Source organism: Ixodes scapularis, unplaced genomic scaffold, assembly GCF_016920785.2.
Source record: "Ixodes scapularis isolate PalLabHiFi unplaced genomic scaffold, ASM1692078v2 PGA_scaffold9__187_contigs__length_104089568, whole genome shotgun sequence".
Classification (NCBI taxonomy): Eukaryota; Metazoa; Arthropoda; class Arachnida; order Ixodida; family Ixodidae; genus Ixodes; species Ixodes scapularis.
The window spans coordinates 54678821-54698550 of NW_024609884.1; the positions used below are offsets into that span (position 1 = coordinate 54678821).

The 19730-nt window shown below is 47.4% G+C and overlaps 1 protein-coding gene across 1 annotated transcript; it reads right to left on the reverse strand.

Annotated features, from left to right (window-relative positions):
* Window positions 1-2193: 2193 nt before the first annotated feature.
* Window positions 2194-3316, reverse strand: LOC121833789 (uncharacterized protein K02A2.6-like). Its single transcript, XM_042287416.1, has one exon. The coding sequence runs from the start codon at window positions 3268-3270 to the stop codon at window positions 2194-2196; it is 1077 nt and encodes a 358-aa protein (XP_042143350.1). The 5' UTR covers window positions 3271-3316.
* Window positions 3317-19730: the final 16414 nt, after the last annotated feature.

Here is a 19730-nt window from a genome sequence, read left to right on the forward strand (position 1 = left end):
AAAATGTAACTTTTAACTGTAGTTCTATTACTTTTTCTAAGGTAACAATGAACGTAACTACGTTACTTTTGTCGTTACTTTCCAGTTTTTTATGAATAATATATCATTGAACGAGTACAATCTAGCTACTCCTTGCACTTTCCAAATTGTCTGTTCCGACATTTTGAGCGTCAAGTTGGCCTTGTACAAACTTGTTGGTACGTTCTTTCTCGCGAGTCACGGCCCAAATATAGCCGCGTGTAGACTTGATGAAAAAAGAAATCTAGTTATCTTTCAGCACGCGCTTGTACTTGGTGACTGAACACTTACATTTTAGTATCTTAAAGCACTATCTATATAGCGTTTTTTTGTTTTTTTTGTTTTCGTTTTTTGAGCAAACGCTTTTTAATCGGGGAATCAACCGTGAATCTCCAATACACGCGGCGGGCACTGCGCATGTTTCGTATTTTGATTAGCGCCACCACTCCGCAATGCGCATGCTTCGTAATTTGATCTGCGCCTACTCCGGCGTGGTGTCAACAGTCGAAGCAAAATTTACTGCTGTTTCCGAGGGGTTTGTTTCTGGCTTGCCGGGTACAAACTGAGATATGTCCATGGACTCTGTGAACCCAGCGCAACCGTCAACGAGCCAGCAATGTGCTAGTGCTACCAAGGATAGGGCATTTGTATTGGGTCCGCGTTCGCCCCCGTGCAATTCCTTCCAGCGCGCCAGTCGAGCGCCTGTTCAGCAAGGGCAGGGACGTGTTCGCCATCAAACGAGGGAAACTTTCAGGCACTAATTTCGAGCAGCAACTGCTGCTAATTTACCATATAAAGTAAAAAGCGCGCCTTTTTTTTTAATTTTATGCAATAAAATTTGGTGAGGGGTGTTTTCTAGTTTTTCCTAATCTTTTTTTTTGTGTTGCAGAAAAGTAACTGCAAATTAACATAGTTACTTTTTAAAAGTAACTGTAACGAGTCACACCTTTGTTGCGGTAACTGTAACGGTAACTTCGCTACTTTTTTTCTGAAAGTAGCTGTAACTTTAACGAATTACTTTTTAAAGGTAACTTACCCAAGACTGGTTCCAAAACTTCAGCAAATAAGGATTCTGATGAGAAATTGTAAAACTGTTGCTTGTGGACGTTTGTAGGCTTTTTTATCGAGAAAATTAAGACGGTATATTTCAATCACACGTTAACTGTGGTTCATGGAAGCGAATTTTAGTTTTTGCATGATCAGAAAACGGCTCGATAGCTGTTTTACGTACGTCCGCTTGGCGTATGTATATATGATTGGCTTTTTCCTGAGTAAAAATAGTTGGAAGTTAGCGCTTATCCTGTTTACTTCGTGTCCCTATCTTTTTTGCGCTATTTTTTTTTTGTTTAAATATTATACAAGGATTACATAAAAGCAAAGTACACAAGAATAAGCAAAAAATATCTGAGACACACTACAAATATTTCTTACAGGTTGAAGGTACTATCAAAAATTGGCATAGATATAACAAGAGAAACAAAGAACGTATACCCGTCCCGCTAAAACTCCTCAAATCCTTGCCAAATCTAAGTGTACTTTTTATAACATTAGGCAACGAAACCTGCAGCATGCGGAGGCCGTAGCCTGTTCTCAAGCAAGGCGTTTACCATGGGTCGACACAACGGCTTGTATATGAAGCACCCTCCACTCCATATTGCCGATTGATAAAAAAAAACAAGTTGATTTTGCCTTACAGACATTTCATATGTTAGAACAACTCTGTTAAAGCAAGGGTGCAGGCGATTGATTGGAACTTGTGGTATCTGGAGTAACAGGCCGATGGGGTTCTTCGCTGGCACATCTTTATTGCAGGACTACCGGAGTACGACACATAGTCACGGGCGTGAGAGAGCGGCAGGATAGCAGCGGGTGGTGCAAACGGTGCGCTGGCTCAGATAGATATGGCGCCCCGGAACAGTGGCGCGAGACGCACGAGCGCGCGCTAGCTGTTGCCCGCTTATTGTGTCACCCATACAACACTCCCCCACACTTAGTTCAGCACAGTAATACCATTCGACGGCGTTCCAGTGCAATACTCACAAAGTAACACGATATGACAATTTAACAAAACACGAGAATAATTGAAGTTCTGGAAAGTACAAAGTACAGACATACTAAATACAAAATAATTACAGTTCTGAAAAACACAAAGTCCTCGTCTTTTTCTCTTCCTTCTCAAGGCGAAAACCTATTAGGCGCACGCCGTTGCCGTTCGGGATACCGGCGCTGAATTTCTTGCGGCTGGGGAACGACCGGAGACTGGAGTTGATCCCATGTCCCTCTACCACCGGTGACCCAACTGGAGGCAGCTCGTTCACGAGTCCCCCTTGCCCTGGGGTTGGCGATGATGGCAGGACACTCGGTATCAGCAAACCACCTTCCTCCTCCTCTGGGGTAGAGCTCTCCCGCAACCGCAGGTGGTCTTGGTGTCGCCGCCACACGAAGGTCCCCCGCGGTGTGGTCACGCGAAGCCTGTAGGAGACCGGATCTAGCCATGACGACTCCGTGCAACCACCTCTCACCCGGCCGGAAGTTCTTGACGTACACCTTATCACCCGGCACGAAGTGTCGGTGTTTGCCACTGTGCTTCACCTGTAGCACGTCCTGCTTGCGGTGAACAGTTTCCTCTGCAGAGGGTCGCAGTCTGTCGAGACGGGTAGTGAGCCGCCGCCCAAGCAGCAACTCCGCAGGACTCTGAAGGGTTGTGGCGTGCGGTGTGTTTCTGTAAGCTAACAAGAAACTTGCTAGTCGACGGGACAGAGGCCGGCCCGGCATCTCTTTTCGTAAGGCCTCCTTCAGGGTGCGGATGAAACGCTCAGCCAGCCCATTACTTGATGGATGGTAGGGGGCGGTCCTGACGTGCCTCACACCGTTCTCTCGCAAGAAAATCTGAAATTCTTGGGAACAAAATTGGGGGCCATTGTCACTGACAACAACATCTGGCAGACCGAAATGACTAAACAGCTCCCTCAGCTTTTCAATAGTTGCTTCGGCCGATGTGCTGTTCATCACAAAAACCTCGGGCCACTTGGAGTGGGAGTCGACGCTCACCAGAAAATGACGGCCCTGGAAAGGTCCCGCAAAATCCAAGTGCAGCCTTTGCCACGGACGAGTTGGCCAGGACCACGGATGCAGCGGGGCTGGACCTGGAAGACTCTGCTGCTGTTGGCAGGTATCACACGACCTGACGCGATATTCAATATCCGCATCGACCTCCGGCCACCATACATAGCTGCGTGCCAGTTCTTTCATCCTTACGATTCCAGGATGCCCTTCATGCAGCTCGTCCAGTACGCGTTCGCGCAGTCCCTTCGGGATCACAACCCTCAATCCCCACAAAAGGCAATTCTGGTGCCACGTCAGCTCGCTTCTTCTTGCAGAGTAACGCTTCAGACAATCTTCTACTTTTGCGGGCCACGCACCGGCAAGGAACCTTGCCACTTGACAGAGCTCTTTATCTTTTGCTGTAAATTGTGCGATCTCTTGGCTGCTTACCGGAAAAGACTGCAGGCGGAGACTGAGAAACGCCGCGACGTCATCCTCGTAGTCTTCATCCTGAAACCCAGGAACTGGAAGTCGTGACAAGCAGTCCGCCTCCACGTTGAGTCGACCCGGTCGGTAAACCAATCGGTACTGATAGGCGGAAAGGGTAATAGCCCATCTCTGCAGACGTGCGGCAGCAATGCTCGGAATTCCCGTCTTTGGACCAAGAATGGTTTGCAACGGTTCGTGATCAGTGACCAACACGAAGGATCGTCCAAACAAGTAGATGTGAAATTTCTTCACGCCAAACACAATAGCCAGTGCCTCCTTTTCTAGTTGGCTGTAGTTCTTTTCACTCGATGTCAAGGTTCTCGACGCAAACGCGATAGGCCGTGTGTCGCCGTTGGAGTACACCCTGGACAGGACGGCTCCGAGACCGTATGCCGAGGCATCACATGACACCTGAAGGTCTGCCTTGGGGTCGTAGTGTGCCAGGACAGGTGCGTCAACCAGAAGCCTCTTCACCATGTTAAAAGCGTCTTGACAGCGCTTGCTCCAGGTCCAGACGACATCTTTTCTTAGTAGCTCGTTCAGCGGTGCTATTGTGGTCGAGAGGTCTGGGAGGAACTTTCCGTAGAATGTCACCATTCCCAAAAACGACCGTAACTGTTTTGAGTCTTGCGGTTGAGGTGCATCGAGGATCGCTTGCACATTTTCTGCCAACACAGCTACCCCTTGCTCGCCGACTTGGTGCCCCAGGAACTTCAAACTTGCCTTCAAGAACTCACACTTTTCTTTCTTGACTCGGACGCCCTTGTCACTCAGTTTCTTTAGGACTTGCTCCAAATTCTTCAGGTGATCCCCGGCGGTCTTCCCTGTTACCAGGATATCGTCGAGATAGCAGGTTACTCCTTGAATTCCCGCCAGCAAGCTGTCCATTATCTTTTGAAACAGTGCTGGAGCTGAAGCGATCCCAAACGCCAAACGCTTGACGCGGAAGAGACCCTTGTGCGTGTTGATTGTCAGATAGGGTTGTGACTCAGGGTGGACCGGAACTTGCTGGTATGCACGACTTAAGTCTATTTTCGAGAAAACAGTCGCCCCAGCTACCGTTGCTAGAATATCTTCCAACCTTGGCAACGGGTACTGCTCCACGTCCAGGCAAGGGTTTACCGTTGTTTTGTAGTCCCCGCAAAGGCGTACAGACCCATCCTTCTTCAAAACCGGGACAACTGGTGTAGCGTAGTCATTATGGGCCACCGCTTCAATGACACCTGTCACCTCCAGTCTCTTTAGCTCTTCTTCTACAGCTGGCTTCAGGGCGAACGGCATACTTCTAGCTTTCAGAAACTTTGGACTCGCACCTTCCCTTAAGCTTAGCCGAGCCTCTTCCCCTCGCATGCATCCGAGCTCGTCCTTGAACACATCCTGGTAGCGTATTAGGATGTCTTGGAGAGACGCTTTTACATCAACGCTGACCGCGTTTAGCGATCCCAAGTCAAACTTGAGCTTGTAGACCCAGTCTCTGCCAATCAAAGGTGGCCCATCTTCTCCCAGTACGTGAAGCGGAAGTTTTCCTTTGAAGTCTCGGTACTCTACATCCACCGTCGCCACTCCTTTTGGCTTAACACGCTCGCCGGTGTACGTGCGCAGTATTAGTGACGCCGGAGACAGCTCTGTGCGAGGAAACAACGATTGGAACTGGCGTTTCGAAATGATGGACACGGCAGCACCGGTGTCTAGTTCCATCTGAAGAGGAGCGTTCCCGACCTTGAGCGTGTAGTAGAACGGCGCATTCATGTTTCTGTCTTGAAGCCCGTATATCGCTTCACTCTTTTCTTCCTCAGCGGAGAAGTTTCTGAACTGTTTTGCTCTGCCTGGTGTATTGGCCAGTGATGCTTTACAGAAAAGTTGGAAGTGACCCTCACGGTTGCAGCGACAACAAATAGCGTTACGGTGCGGGCATGACGAGGCAATGTGCTTAGGGGACCCACAACGGAAACATTTGTCCTGAGCCCCCACTACCGCTTTCGGTTTCACCGCCGTCAGTTTCTGCAGTTCGAGTTGGTCGTTGTCCGCCTTATTATGACACGCCTGCACATTCATGGTGGCTCTTTCAATAGTTAACGCTTTTTCCACAGCTTTCTTGAATGTCAGGCTCTCATCTTCGGCAAACAAAACTCTCTGAATGTCAACATGACTCAGACCGCTGACGAATCTGTCTCTGAGGGTTTCTTCCAGGTTACTTCCAAAATTGCACGTCTGTGTCATTCTTTTGAGCTCGGCGACATATTTTCCGACCGATTCCCCTTCCTGTTGTTCTCTCTTATGGAACGTTGCCCTTTCTGCGATGACCGACGGCCTCGGCGACAAGTGGTTTCGCAAAACGGCCAGCACATCTTCAAAACTCTTCAATGCCGGGTCCTCAGGCGCTACTAGAGTCTTGAGCAACTTATACGTGTCAGCTCCTATGAGGCTTATGACCACGTCAACTCGGTTTGCGTCCGCTACCCCGTTCGCTCTCAAAAAGGCTCGCAACCTTTCCTCGTAGGATAACCAATCACACTTCGTGTCATCAAAAGGTTCGACTTGCCCGAATAAGGCCATCGTGACTGCCTTCCGGTCCTCTGGTCCTTGATTCAAGATGCCAGATACTGGAACATCAGTTGAAAGGCCCTCAGTTGCTGAGTCGTCCGACGGTCTCTGCATCCCGTTGTAGCAGCGAAATCCGTGTCCTCGTCGCCACTGTGTGGTATCTGGAGTAACAGGCCGATGGGGTTCTTCGCTGGCACATCTTTATTGCAGGACTACCGGAGTACGACACATAGTCACGGGCGTGAGAGAGCGGCAGGATAGCAGCGGGTGGTGCAAACGGTGCGCTGGCTCAGATAGATATGGCGCCCCGGAACAGTGGCGCGAGACGCACGAGCGCGCGCTAGCTGTTGCCCGCTTATTGTGTCACCCATACAACAGAACTATGTGAAGGTTTTCGAATATTTGTAACATGTGAGCGTTAAACTCCGCATTCCACATAATTCGGGTGATTTTGTTTTTCTTTTGGAGGAAATGGAAATGATGCAAATTGGTAGCCGGTTACCCCAAACAAGAAAGAAGTAATTATAGCAAGAGTAAAAGAGGGAGTTAAAAAGAAGGATAAGACCGTAAGAGGTAAAATACGCCGACATTTATAAATAACGCCCACAAGTTTTGAAAGTCTTCTAGCTGTACATTGTGCTTCGGCGTCCCTGCTCACATACTTATTAGATGTCACACGAAGAACCTTCAAGTTGTGAACAAAGTCAGTCAGTCCTCAGAGAGAGAGAGAGAAGCCCTGGAGTAGATGAATACGCTGTATTCATTACGTACTGTATGTACAATCGTGGGCGATACAAAAAAGCCCCGACGTGCTCGTGGCTTACAGTGTCTGCCAACACTGCCTATCAGAAAAAAGCTCGACCATTATCGAAGATTCAGCGGCTGTTCATTTTTTTCGTCACTCCAACTAACCAGCTGTTGCTGAGTTAATGCTGATTTAGCCAAATATAAAGGCATTTCGTGACAAAGGGCAAAATCAAGCTTAATAAATCCATAGGGTCGGCAGGTTAAGCGATCAGTTTTTGGGCGTTTCGTAAATTTCCAGGATGAATGATGATAAGCGGCCTTTATTTGATTTAACTGAGTACTTCTACTATCAGAGTTGTCTCAGCAATCGTTTGCGGACCAACTGAGGGGTAACAGGAAAAATTGACCAGCTGCTGAAATGCTGCTCGTTTACACAATAGCCTCAATAATAACTCACGTTTCTTCCGTTACATGTGCTGGAGGTCTTCGGAGCCACGCGCTCGCCTGGGCTTTTTCGTATCGTCCACGACTGTATAGATAACCTCCGGGAACCGCAGCCTTGTGGTTACTTTCCAGTTGCTCTCATCTGAATAAACGCCGTCAACGTGCATTCTCGAATGCGGGAAGGGCTTGCAAGATTTTTTTTTTTTTTAGTTTTCACACAAAACCTTCCTATGGATGCCTAAAATATGCCTTACAGTCTGTGACACACCTACCCATATCTTGAAGTGTTACACTCGGGTGATAACTCTCGTGATATTGACCTAATCACGCGCGCGAGTAAAACACGAGTGTCCGCCGATCAATTGCTCCTTCACCTGCGCAAGTGTTATATGAGTATGACTCATCAGTATGAGTGTCGGCGACGTTGAAAGCACCGTCGCCGACACTCAAACTGAAATTCGACACGCATGTTGTGGTCATTTACCTTAAACCCAGAAGAAGTATACGAGTGAAATATTATAAATGCGCGTACAGAAACATCACGACGGTTTACTCGCCATTTTCATCCTGCATGCCAAACTTGTCCTTTTACAACAGCTTCTACATCGTTTCAGCTTTAGTCGAGACGCAGCCGATGTTACAAGCGCCAACACGTGGCCCTGAACAGTGCCTGTACTGCACGAGCGCGCGTGCTTGGTAGGGACACTGAAAGCCCGGAGCTCGCTCTTGTAGCATCGGCTGCGTCTGGGCTTAAACTGAAACGAAGTATACTCTCCTGTTCCAGAGGTTGGGCGTCGTTCCAATTCAAGGTAGAGACCGTGACATCGTGATAGCGGTCCTCCCCGTTGCCCATAATGTGTCTGAGAGCGAGCTAGCTCCTGACTGGTAAAGAACAAAAGCTCAAAACGTTGCAAAAGCGATATCCGGCGTGAGGCGCGTCCTTGTGTTGTTCCTGCCGCAAATGCCCCAGAAAGCCTTCGAGGCTCTCAGAGCGACTTCGCTGCCAAAACAAAAGCGGATATCCTCAATAGTCCCCCACCGCCCCTGACAATTCCGATCGTTCTCTTTCCACTCGCCGTGTACACGTCGAGTCGAATTCTGCAGGTCTCCACGTCGGGGGATGTGAAGTTCCGAAGTGGAGACAGTGAAACAATGAACAAAGACTCATTATTGGCAGGCATCCTTCAGGCGTATCGGCGTTTTTCGCTCTCGTGGTCTGGGAGGGAGTCGGAGAGTGGCGCGAAATATGTGATCCTCCTCCATGCCCGTCCAGAAAACTAAAAGCTTCAAACGGCCCCGAGGCCATCCGAAAATAAAAGGGTTCAGGTCACAAAAAAATATACGGACTTTCTTTTGCGTCCTCCATATTTTTTCCTGTCGCCATTACACCTGGTTTAGGCGTCCAAATGACTGCGCTCAATATTTCCAGCTGTATTACCGAAGCAACGCACCGCAATCTAATCGGTGGACCAAAAAAAAAAAAAAAAGACTGTCCAGACGTAGAGTGGGGTTTATGTTTCAAAGGTGGGTATAATTATGTGAGTTCGGAACGACTCTGCGGGCTTTAATATATTTTCAGGTAATCAGCCTCCGAGGGAACTCGCACACCGTTGATACATAATCAGGACATGTTGCAAATGGTTCAACGTCACATATCAATCCTCTTTGTCAATTTCGTAGGTGTAGTGTGACCGCGGGAGGAAAAGTCCGGGGTCAACATGGCCAAACTGAACGACAATAAGCATAAATTAAGTGGATAGAGACGGAGATAGGTACAAAGTTGTCGGGATCTTCATCCCGGCTGCTTGGATTCTATTTTCCATGGTCAACATCATAATGGATGCACCAATCACGGTGTCTCCTCGACTTCCAGAGGAAGAGTGTTCGGGATTCGTAGATTTTTTTATTTGCTGCCCACCCAGTGGGCAGCTGCTTTAGCGTGGCTTATACATACTTACAATCAGTAACCCGCTTCGCAAATGATTTCAGAATAAATACCATATGAACTCGCACATTCTCCAAGTGAACACTGCACACGTATTAGCATACTCTCTGAATGGCGAGAGGATCAGTTTCGAGAGCCAATATATGTATCGTACCCTCGTGTTTTTGTATGTTTCATTTGTTCACCGCTCTCGGATATTCGTAATGTTGAGTAGGCTTCTCGTTCGGGTGACCCAGTTTCAGACTCACCGTGCAAGGCTCGACAGCCGTTTGCTAGGGAAAAGAGTTGTTCAAAGAACTGATGTACTCCTGGCCAGAGATGTACCCCCCCCCCCTCCCCCCCCCCCCCCAAAAAAAAAGAAAAAAAATCAATATAAAAAGAAATTACGAAAGAAAAAGTTAGTTGTGTTTTTTCAAGAACCTAAAATGGGGAGAGCAAAAGCACACAAAAAATTTTCGGACCCGCCGATATATAAAAAAAACAAAAACAAGTCAGCTCTCATAAAATAATCTATGAAAAACTTGTCTGCGAAGTTTAACGAAAATGTAAATGTGCGAAGAGTGGCAGGATTATGAGAAAATACACCGAAATAGTGTGCTTGCGAGGGTTTTAAAATGTAGACCTCTGGTCATTTTGATACTCTTGCTACAGTTTTATTTTCATTTAGTCTGAATTGGTTCTAGGTACATTATCTGTGGAAATCATCAACCTACTTTGAGTGGGTTTCAATGCAAATATATTAACATCCACTTCGTACCTTTCATTAATTAAATTGGCGGTCGCCAGCATCTGCTCCTCCACTTTTCTCGTTTACCTGGTAGTTTGGAGGTCTGCACGTCCGAATTGTGGTATGCAGAGATATAAGAAAAGAATAATCAAGAATGTGAATTCTTGAGTTTTTTTTTTTCAGTTTATATGTGTTTTGTAAGACATATACCACATAACACTTGGGGGCAGTAAAGTCCGCAGCACAAGATCACTGGATTTATCTATCTAAGCGTTTACTGGCTTTCTGGAGGCTCTACAAACGAGCACTGCGTTGTATTGCAAACGAGCATTGCTTTTCCGGCAATTTTGGACAACCTAAAAAACAAAAACGTGTTTTTTTGGTTTCTTTATGAAAAAGTTATATATCCAAACCAGTGAAGGAATTGTTTTTCAACATGCACTCTACAATTGTAAAATGGCTCAACATTTCATAATACTATTAGCAAAACAGCTCCTGGCCAAGAACCCACGGGAACACTCCTCGGTATTACTGGTACATATTTCAAGTAATAGTAGTACCTGCCAGTGTCCAGCATTAATACTAGGAATGAAATAACATGGTTGCAAACTATAAAACGAAATGGCCAGACATAACTTTTTTTTCTTGTCACTACAGTTGTATTCACTCCAGACGGAGGTGGAATGTGATAAGATTCCAAATTCAAAAAGTCTCTAGCTATTGTTTCATTCCTGTCAAACAAATTCCTAGTTTATTTTCATCTTCTAAGCAACCCACCACGTGATTCAGGTTGTGCTTCAATTATACTGTTGTTCGACATTGAAATCAACTCGAATGATGGTTCGAACTTCTGTGCGGGAAACGAAACAGACAGAAATCAGATGAAATTCGAGAACGCAAAATATAATCCTAAACTATATTTTGAAAAAGAAAAAAAAAATGGAAAAAAAGGTCAGGGCTCCAATTTACGCTGTGAACGTCTTTGGCGAGTGAAGCTGTGGTGTCACCTACGACGAAAGCCCACTGCATTATACCAAATGGCTGACAAAAGAAAAGTAAATGCACTGTACCACACCTTTTTATATAGACCCCTTTCATGGCAAACGACACCAGGCGGCACCCCAGATTTGGACCGTGGACGTCCGAGATAACTTCCGGCTCATAAAAATAATTAACAGAGCCCTCCTCAACACTGCTGTGTGAAATACCAATGAAACGTTACCAATTCTCCACGTGAACGCCAAGAGAACGAAGAAGCGCGAGATCTATCAAAACAATGTGAATATTCTTTTAAACTACCTTGAATCCTCCACATCATTAAATTGTACAACTGAAGGCTCTCGTTAAATCTCCAACGTTGTTGTCTGTGTAGCATTCACGCTTTATAGCACTGGTGACACAAGCAATCTTGACAGGCTTGCAAAAACGGAGCGATCGGAAGTCGCTTGGGACGCAGGAGGCAGTTCAAGTTTGTAAACACCAAAAGGGTCTTTTAATATGAAAGGCTAGTGACGTCACTCCCCACGTCGCACGCTGCCGTCGCCGAGGTAGCTTGCGCAACAGTAAACCGTGAAACGTACGCGGTGAGCGCTACGTGCTTCGCATTGTTATCAGAAGCGCCTTATCATGAATTTTCTGGTTCTGGCGCTGGTTTTGTGCTTGTTCTTTATTGAAACGAATACTCTGCTGTATGTTGTATGCGTGATATGCCCTTTTCGCCTCAATCGCTGAATGTTTTTTTGTTTTTTTTTTTGTGATGACGACGACTCGACAATCTTCCAGAAATCCGACCTGGGAGTCGTGCACAGCTTCGCGGTAAAATAAACTAGGCGTGGGTATTTGAGAATTCTCGGAACGATTTCCCCCTCATCGTCTGTCCGCGCATTGAGTTCAAAGGTACGATTAGTTTAACTGGCTGCGATCAGCATAGCGATCCGCGGTGAAAAACGCGCGGTCGTTCCGCTTGTCTCATTGTGACTGACGTATGGCTGAGCGCATGCCCGTGCTCAAACTTTGGAAGGCAGAAGCGTGTGCCTGCGTTATCAGGCGTCAAATGGCTGGCTCCCAGCAGTTTCTTATAGCACTTGAGCGTCACACGAAAATTCGCCAGCATTAAAAAGCAGCGCAGAAATCGTGGAAGCGAACGAACGATCGAGGCTTCCTCTGGGCCTCCGGTTGGGAAGAGGGTGAAAGTTGGGGTGCGCGACCGCAAGAAACGCAAACTCACTCCCGCTAAAGCATTATCTTTGGCAGGGCTTTCTTTCAGGGACTGACGACGATGTTCCGCCGTCGAGGCACCAAACGCGTACCACGTTCATCTGTACATCACCATGAAGCAACACGCAATACATTTTGTGGTTAGTGCTATACCTTTGCCACGATAGGGCGGGAAAGGGGCGAATCATTTAACATGCATAACTTCGAAGGCTGGCCAAAACGATTTCTTAGGCGTATTCACTCGCCGCTATAGCCGTGTGTTACTGTTGAATGCATACGTGCTGCCAGTTGAGCCTCCATCTCGTCCCTTTAACATCATCAAAGCTGTTGGTCTTTCGACAGCCTATAGCTTGCTTTACCCCGGCTCGGGCACCGACCCCATGGTACCCAAACGTAGGGCCAACGGAAGGGCGAGAACCTTGCATCCAACCTGCTTGAACATGAGCCACACTACGGCGCTAAGGCTGCCTCGTCCTCACGTGCGCTGTATAGTCATCGGGGAGAGGACACCGTGAAATGAGATCGGAGTAAAAGTAGTCCTACCTCTTCGCTGTTGCCCTCACTGGTTTATTCGATTTTGACCCTATCGAGGTAATCACCGAGTTAATAGAATGAGTCAGCAATAATTGATGGCGACGTTAACTACGCCGCTGATCGTAATCTAAGCTCTTGCAAGGTGTGCCGTCATTGCAGGCAGGAGCACATGGAACCGATTTATAGTACAAATCTCATCTTCGAGTTCATTAACGCAGCAGGAACTGTCGCTGCGGCGTCAGCTTTTTGTGTGGCCGAGGCAGGAAAGATTACACCGGCATTGCCCTTAAAGATTACTACTAGCTAATTACGTTGGAAGACCATAAAGAGCTCGTCCCGACAATCCCGCGACAGTGCGGCCTCGGCGAGTGCAAAACCGACGCTTGAAAAATGGTTTTCGACGGACGTGTGTTTGTTTGCCTTCAAGGCTTCTGTCTGTAAGCAAAGTGGTAACACCGCCAAGGCGCGACGGGGGTCCACTGAACTCGGAATGCTCCGGGCACCTGGTTCAAGGAATGTCACTGCTGGAATCATTCCTCTCGCAGTAAGAAAGTGCAACTCTCGAGTTTGCTCATTACGTCTTACCCGCCGCTGTCAGAGACAGCGGTGGCGCCGTCTCCTGCGGGCCACCAGAGGGGGGGATTGCTTTCGCGGCACCACAGAAGTCCTTTCCAACGACACGATAAAGGGGCGAGGAAGATCGACAAAGTAGTACGCGGCTCACGAAGCCTAGCATTGACCGCAGTTCCCAACGAGACGTTCAAGATACGAAATCTGAACAAGACGCCAGAAACCACTGGCACTACTCGATGGTTTCGAATAGACCGATGTCACCAAGCGAACTGCGCAGGCGCGCGCATTCCGGAAGTGGTGCCGCCGCCATGCTACTTGTGGTCATCCCTTCCCGGCTTCTCGGCTACATACGGCTGGGCGTACGTACATCATCATAGATTATCATTTGGCACGCCCCGGTATCACCTTGATCCTCTTGCATGTTTTTACTTCATAAGATTGTGTTGTTTGTGATACCTTACTTTCCTCAGCAAGTGCAGAAAAGCAGTTTCAGTCCTCTTATCGCTTTAGAATCGCTTTGTCGTCTGCTTCGTCGTCGTCTGCTTCTTCGTCTTCGTGAACGCGTGAGCCCACTGCCGTTCACGGGGTAATCCTACTGCGGCCGCGGAAAAAACAAAACAAAAAAACAACGGCGCCGCTACTCGAGCATTCCGACTCCTCAGACGTCTCAATTACCTTGCAAACAAGTGAACAACTAGTGCAATAGCAAAGAACAAGAAAATTCGAGGGACCATCGGCTCGGTGTAGCACCACGGAACAGCATCAAATGTGATGAAAAACTGAGCTTGGTGGTGCTCAGTCTTGTGCATAACGTTTAAACAGCCATCAAGTAAGAGGAGCTAAATAGACTTTCTCGGTCAGCGATAGTTTTCTAGAAGTTGTTTCATTCTGGTTGACAGCCTGTGCGACAGAGTACAGATGAACAGTAGGAAAAGCCTGTACAAAGAACTGATCTACAGAAAGGCCATGCCTGACGCGCCGTAATAATTGGCATCTATCAAAAAGAAGCAACCCTGCCAGATACCTGAAAGCTTGGGGTGGAGATGATTTTTCGTGCTCAGTTTCTATTCAGTTTTATTTTGTTTGCGCAAGATCCGAACGCTAACAGTCGCCCGACAGGGGAAGCTTTTTTCTGCGGTCTCGACTGGTGCTAGTGCAGAATGGATCAGTAACACCAGCCTAATAGACCACCACAAATGGATGATGTTTGTTTGTTACATTTTTGGCGGTAAGTACGTGTTGCACTTCTAAATTGCATTATGTAATCTTTTCGCGCTGGTATGAAAAAAAAAAAAAATGAAGGCTGCTTTCGAAAAAAAGTTGTTTTATATCAAGTGGTGCATATCGGGAATCGCTGCTCTTTTTTAGTGATTGTCCTGATCTTTTCAAGCACAGTTGTGCTTGAAACATATCGTCGCAATAGCACTTATAACCATCAAAATACACCGAGTAAGAAGTGTATTAAAAACGGCCTCCGCAAAGCAGTGCGGAGGTCCTATTTGAGATAGACCAACGAATAGGCCGCTACGGAGCAAATGGTCAGATTTCAGCTTACGGAACACTTCGGCACGCTCTATGTCTCGTGCCCTGTAATCTTACATATTTTAGCTGACTTGCAATAATTGGATATAAATTATGAAGCAAATCGCAAAACAAATCGTAAAACGCTTTTCTTTTTTTTTTTTCCGCTCTGTCCGTCTCTGTCGACCTTTCTTTGCCATGCTTCTTTCTTGCGGGAAGACATAACATCCGAGACCTTTTGGCCTGGTGCTGTTATTATAGCTCCGTGGCATACACCATGCGAAGCCACCGATTGAAAACCATGAGTCAACACCTGGCTAAAAGTATCGTTCTAACCCGAAAATTTCCAAACGCCGGGCGTACAATACGCGCCGACGCGGCCGGAAAACTGGGGAGAACTACAGATACCAGAATGCACCGCGGCAGCGGTGGCGTCGTGCAACTCCTCGTGAGATCGGTCTATTGGTTGTCTCAGGAAAAAGGAAGGCGATATGTCCGCCGTAAGGTCACTCGAATGGGGGAGGTGAAACAACGCAAAGCGGAAATTTCCGTTCGAGCATCCGATTCCGATTACGCTTGATGGCACCCACTGAGCCGACGAGTAGCTCGGTAATGCGCGCGATACCGGAAAAAGAGCGGTCATTCCGCCAGTTGCCCTCGAAGAGGCAACCTGAGAAAGCGTGCGGATACTTGAGCTCACGCTAAGCACCGGGATACGCTCGCGCCGACCGGCGAGTCGTAAGCGTCGTACAGGCGCCGATCGTAATGACGATCACGAAGCTGGTGATGGCGGACACAGCGGAGTCACGCCTTCGAGGACACGCTCATTGCCAGATGCACCGAAGAGCTGGCTTTCGCTGTGAGCATCGCTGGCAATTATTACTAGCGGCTAACGCGTATGACCAGGTAAGTGGGTCGCTTTGCGCAGGTCCAGCTCTGTCCGGGTCGCACGGCGCGGGTCACTCTGTCGACCGGCAGCGATGGCCTGGAGAAAGCACTCACGTTGACGTGAACCGGACGACCCCCGCCAAGCAGACGCACGATCGCCGCAGCGGCCGTCATCCTGCCGCGCAGGAGGGGAAACCTCCTTCCGCGTCCGCGGAAAAAAAGTGGAACGGGACCAACATCGCCGGCGGCCGGTCTCCCATCTTCCCGAGAAGCGCACGCCCACACGAGGAGCTCGCACGCTCCGCAGCTCCAGCCGCGCGAGACGGAAGACACGTTGCTGGCCGCGCCCCTGCCTGTCCGCAGGACTAAAGGAGAGCAGCGAACCAATTTCACAGTGCGTCGCCGCCTCTGATCGCCGTCGCTCCTCGCCCCGCAAAATAGCTACACAGCGCCGCTGCATAAAGGCCCACACTTGCGTTTGACTAGGACCGACTGAAACAAGACACGGCTGCCGAACAAAGCATGCCGGTCAGTCGGTCCTAGTCAAACGCGAGTGTGGGCCTTTAGTGAGCGGAAGGCAAAGGGACCCGCGTTTGAGCCGCATTTCCTTCGTCATGTTTTTAACATGAGGCTTATGGAATCGTCCCCATGCGCGAAGCACAGAAAGGCCTCTCATAGATGTTGCGAGGCTTTGAGGTTCTTCCTCATATGGAGACAAGTAAAATGCAGCCAGCGAAAGGGTTCCAGTCGACTGACCTACGCTCAAGAGTAATCACTAAGAAAATAGTGTACTTATTTTAGAATACTTTAAAATATTTATGATGCTCTTCTGGTCTTTAAAGCACTCGAAATGGTTCTCGCGAAACTGGCATTGAATGGAGATGCTATGCTGCTTTTATATGTGTCAATCGACGAGTCGAATTATTCCGAAGCACACTTGCCTCACTGGTCTATGTTCTTATAAATAACTTTTCTCAAGGCTATTTTGTTTGCGTTGTTTAATCCTTCTAACTGAATACTTCAATCGTTTTCAGTGTTTCGTTCAACTAACTATTACTGAAAAATAAAGCAAAAATATAAAAAATACCATAATTTTGCCGAAGGCATTCAGCGGTAAACGCGACTGCAACAGCAAGGTATTCATTGTAAGAGTCTCCGTACATCGTTTCCTTCCGTCCTGCAAATATCTCTGCAACCTGCAGCTTACATTACCAGGCCTCTTTAGACAGCGCTATAGTTCCACGCATGCGCAGAGTAGTGGCATTTCTGGTAGCGGAGGGAGAATCTCCATCCCCAAAACCGACAAACAAGTGCCCAGCCTTTAACAACACGCACGGGCAGAGGCATGATGTATGCAGCGCGAGTTTTGATGACGCGTACGCGGATTAACTGAACTGAATGGTACGGATGCGTATGCGTCTGTACCATTCAGGCAGAAAAGTGGACGATCGATCTCATCTGGCGCCAAATAGGTCCTCGGACATTCGCATGATTTATCTGTGATCGTTGGATAATGATTATTCCTTATCGTTGGGTCAGCATTATATTCGAAGCTGCCCTGACATGTATGCAGCACACTTTGCCAACGAAAGTCAACGAGTATAGCGTTACCTATTACTCGTTCTAATAATTAGGAAATACGTTACTCGGTATCAACTCGAGCCTCAAGTGCAACGCGTTACTTCAGCCTACAACTAGCCAGGTTACTTGTTCCGTTCATTTTGAACTAAGAATAGCTAGAGGAAGACGTGAACATAGAACATATGCATACGGTAAAAAAAAAAAAAAAAGAAGTCACGCTGCTGAAAGGTCATTGGAACAAACCTAGTTACATTTGTTTGTCTTAACTGGAGTCACACTGCTTATACATCATGCAAACGACAGTCTGCTTACAAATTTGAACGCGAGTCACTGCGAGATCTGGGCTTCGAATGCCGCATGGCAATGAGTTCAAGGAGGAAATTTGGCACGCGGCATTCAAACCACGGATATCGCGGTGACTCGTGTTTGCAGGCTTTTTTGTTTTTGTTTTTGTTTTATGTATGAGCAGTGTGACTCCGACTTTAAGGCTTGTCAAGGAAAATTAACAGAATCTACCCACTCCGAAATGTCTAAAAATACACAAATTCGCATATGCGTGCCGCTTCAGTAGAAGCGGCGCGATAAAAGTCGTTCTACACTCTAAAAAAAGCCCGTGTGTCTGCTTTCCCGCACAACACTTGGAGAGCCAATGACAATGGATGAGGCGGTGATACTGAAGAAATGAAACGTTTAATGGGGCGAACTTGTGCCCGAAAACAAAAGGGTACAAAAGATAATAACAGAGCGTCGCGGGCGTCGAAGTCGGCGTAACCGCAGCTTCGAGCGCTGGGGCGAGACTGACTCGACAAGGTCGCGGGCGGCCTCTTATCTTGAGTGAGCCACTATCACGAAGATTCGGAGGAGAAGGTTCGAGCGTAGCGCGCTCGGGGCGAGAATGAACAAGCACTTTCTAGAACAACAAAAGCTGGGACAAACGATAGTTATGTCCGCAGCAAGAATAAACGAGAACTTTCTACAAGTCCGTGACCCTGCGTGCGACAATATGTTTAAACCAAAAAACGCAGTCTGAGTTGTGACATTAAGCAATGCAAGCGTGACGTTTTGCATTGCTTAATGTCACAACTCAGACTGCGTTTTTTGGTCTAAACATATGATTCGGCATCGTCATTCGCTGTGCTGCCTCCGTAAGTTTCGGTGATTGGCTCTCCGAGGGTTGTGCGTGAAAGTAGACTCACGGGCTTTTTTTAGAGTGTACACTCTAAAAAATGCCCGTGCGTCTGCTTTCCCGCACAACACTAGGAGAGCCAATCACCGCAACTTACGGAGGCAGCACAGCGAATGACGATGCCGAATCATATGTCTAAACCAAAAAACGCAGACTGAGTTGTGACTCAACTCAGACTGCGTTTTTCGGTCTAAACATATGTTTCGGCATTGGCATTCGCTGAGCTGCCTCCGTAAGTGGCGGTGATTGGCTCTCCGAGTTTTGTGCGTGAAAGTAGACGCACAAACATTTTTTAGAGTATATGTCCCTCATTTGCGAAAAAATAAAGAAAAAAAAAGTAACGAATCCAACCTTTTTCGCCGCAAAAGAGGGAAGGGTGCAGGACTTTGATGACGCTTTTTAGAGTAACGAGATTCGTATGCTATCAGTTTGTGACTTTTAGACTTTGTGAAATACATAAGTCATGTCGTAGTCATAAAAAGGCGAAGACAAGAGACGCTTCAGTGTAGCTTTAAAGGCGGCTCGTCCAAGATCGTCGTCCAAGATCTGACCATGCTCATTACCTCCCTTATTTCAGACTGTAAATAGAACACTTTCATGCTAGTGTCCGATGTCTTATTACCATGACACATGGCTTTGGCTGCCCGAACCCCTTCGGGAATTACGAGCTCGGGATGAGGTCAGTTCAGTCGGCGAGGGCCACAGATTTGTCCCCAACATCATAAGAGTTACTCCAAGTTTCTCTTCTGTACGTATGTAGTACATGTTTAATTTCCCCTACACCCTTCTAACTCTAGCCTCTCTTGGATCCCCATTAGTAATAAAAGACAATTATGCTCCATCACTTTTTCCTGTCGCATATATGATAAAATTACAACTTCCCGGACACACTGCCCAATTTCGTAAACGTTTGTCTCGTGTTTTTTTTTTGTTGTTGTTTTTTGTTTGTTTGTTTTTAAAAGGGGAGGGGGTGGCGCTTTTGGTTTGTGATGGAAATACATCACGCGTATGAGTGAGTACAAGGTTGGGGGTGTACGCGGTCCTCCTAAAAAAGTAAATACCGTTATTCGTAACTCGTGTCAAAAGTAACTTAAATACGTTAGTCGCAAACCTTCACAAAACAGTGTCAGGAAGTGACTACTTCGCTACCTAACAAGTAGCGCGTTACTTGTAACGCGTTACATACAAGTCTGATAGAATGTAAGGGAAGTGAATCGCGTCCCTGGCGTGCAAACGAAACGTAATCCAGAAGACAATGGAGACAATCTTGC

What these genes read in the sequence shown, in the direction of transcription:
- LOC121833789 (XM_042287416.1), bottom strand. Translation starts at nt 3,270, where the DNA reads ATGAAAGAACTGGCACGCAGCTATGTATGGTGGCCGGAGGTCGATGCG.